At 42.4% G+C, this 2,153-nt stretch overlaps 1 protein-coding gene across 1 annotated transcript; it reads right to left on the bottom strand.

Moving 5' to 3' along the window:
• Positions 1-391: 391 nt before the first annotated feature.
• On the bottom strand, positions 392-1,948 carry LOC131436679 (succinate dehydrogenase [ubiquinone] iron-sulfur subunit, mitochondrial). The gene is made up of 4 exons (XM_058605537.1): positions 1,763-1,948; positions 1,423-1,533; positions 1,059-1,363; positions 392-977 (listed from the first exon to the last, which is right to left on the bottom strand). The coding sequence occupies exons 1-4, from the start codon at positions 1,817-1,819 to the stop codon at positions 581-583; spliced, it is 870 nt and encodes a 289-aa protein (XP_058461520.1). The 5' UTR covers positions 1,820-1,948; the 3' UTR covers positions 392-580.
• Between the last annotated feature and the right edge of the window lie 205 nt (positions 1,949-2,153).

Raw genomic sequence — 2,153 nt, forward strand, 5'->3', positions numbered from 1 at the left:
CTATAATTCATAACCAGAATTTTGTTCCAGGTTATTCTGAAGTTTGCACACTAAATCATAATTTTGGATTTACATTTAGATTAAAAATAAGGAACTAAATTCAGTTACAGACTCTACTCAAGAAAACTGCTGTTTCAAAATGCAGAATTAGGATTCAGTTCCAGCGATAACCTCGAAACCGTCTCCGAGGGTCCGAAAAAGGCCAATTACTGATGGCATTGGAAAAAGACTTATGTTGAAGGGTTTAGTACAACTCGAGATATTCACGATTAAGTCAAGAAATCAATTCCTTCTTACTTGATATTCAAAAGCAGAAGACTCAAACTAAAATCGCTGATCCCATACAAGAGTCAGCTGACCATTCATTCATCCACTATAAAAACAATTCGAGTTTTAGTGCTAATTCTTTTTATTATAGGTTTTTGAAATTGTTCAGATAAATAAATCACCAAAGCTGAACCCACATTTTGACGGGTTATCAACAAGTAGTACTTCGATTCGCTGCCTCAGTATCGTTCGTCAAACTTCAGAGATAAGGGTTCCGCAATACTTTCACTGGTTACAAGCTGCCTGCGGTCGTTCACTTGCTGTGCAGAGCAGCAGTTTCCATGCCGGGGGCATCCTTTTTGGCGATACCAGACAACATTTTCTTAATTTCGGCAATCGCCTTACCCGGATTCAGACCCTTCGGACAGGTCTTGGTGCAGTTCATGATGGTGTGGCAACGGTACACACTGAACGGATCCTTCAGTTTATCCAACCGAGCAGCGGTCGACTCATCACGCGAGTCGATAATCCAACGGTAAGCCTGCATGAGCACTGCCGGTCCGAGATATTTGTCACCATTCCACCAGTACGATGGACACGAGGTCGAACAGCAAGCGCACAGGATGCACTCGTACAAACCATCCAACTTTGCGCGATCGTCCACCGACTGGAGATACTGGGCGTCACCCTTCTTCTCCGTTGATTCGTTTCTGCGAATGCGAAAATTTATCAATAAATGTCTTATCTAAATTACTGTTACTGAATCCGACCAGCCCCAAAAATATACTCACTTGCGTTGTAGCCACGGCTGAATCGACCGATACTGATTGTAGAAGTTGGTCATATCAGGCACCAAATCCTTCACGACGTACATGTGTGGCAAAGGATAGATCTTAGTTGCCTTGTCCGGATGGTCAACATCAATTTTGCTGATGCAAGCCAAAGTGTTGACCCCTCCGATATTCATGGCACACGAACCGCAGATGCCTTCGCGACACGAGCGCCGGAATGTCAACGTCGGGTCAATCTCGTTCTTGATCTTAATCAAAGCATCCAGCACCATCGGTCCGCATTGGCTTAGGTCCACATCATATGTCTACACGGATAAAACACGCATTCAGCCCTCTTCAAGGATTAGCGATGGAACCTACCTACCTGGTTATAAGGCTTCTGGTCAGGCTTGTCCGGGTTCCAGCGATAGATTTGAAACTTCTTGTGCTTCGCAGCTGCGGCATTATTGACGGCAGCCAGATGAATGCTTCTCAACTAAAATAAAAAATCATACAATCTTTATCAGGTACATGTTTGCAAACAAAAGCTACTAGCAGCATTAGATGGCAAAATGCCAATTTTTAAATCTGAGCCGCAAAAATAAAATGAACGCGAACACAGATAAACATTATATAATGAGAAAATTTTGGCCATCATAGCAACGCAATCGGCGAAAAGAAAAAAATAAATCATGCTAAATCACGAAGCATAATTATCTGCTCACCTGACCGAACACTCCGCGACAAGCAAGTAGCATTTTGAGGTCACAGACTAAAGCCATCTCGCAGGATTACTTTTTCGTTACAAACAAAACCTAGCACTGGATGAGGTATTTCGTTCCGGTCGAACCGAAAATGCAACCGCACATACAGAAATCTGACAGCGGGTGATTTTTTTCGCTAAACGGAATAAACGTCACCACTCACAGAGCTCACACATCAGAGAAGAGAAATGCAGAGAAAATGTTTATCGACGAGAACAGCTCTCTTGCAGGAAAAGTGCTGATGATTATATGTTGGTGCATAGATTACTATGATGACAGAATTGCCAGTATGTTGCGATAAAAATTGCAATTTGCAATTACTACTAAGATACTAAATATCACGCATTTTTGA

Source organism: Malaya genurostris, chromosome 3 (genome assembly GCF_030247185.1).
Source record: "Malaya genurostris strain Urasoe2022 chromosome 3, Malgen_1.1, whole genome shotgun sequence".
Taxonomy (NCBI): Eukaryota; Metazoa; Arthropoda; class Insecta; order Diptera; family Culicidae; genus Malaya; species Malaya genurostris.

Bases quoted from the DNA above. Each gene is read 5' to 3' on its own strand.
- LOC131436679 (XM_058605537.1), bottom strand. From the start codon at position 1,819: ATGGCTTTAGTCTGTGACCTCAAAATGCTACTTGCTTGTCGCGGAGTG. The intron at 1,534-1,762 runs GTGAGCAGATAA...TTTTTATTTTAG, and splicing joins GTCGCGGAGTGTTCGGTCAG to TTGAGAAGCATTCATCTGGC. The intron at 1,364-1,422 runs GTAGGTAGGTTC...TTATCCGTGTAG, and splicing joins ACCAGAAGCCTTATAACCAG to ACATATGATGTGGACCTAAG.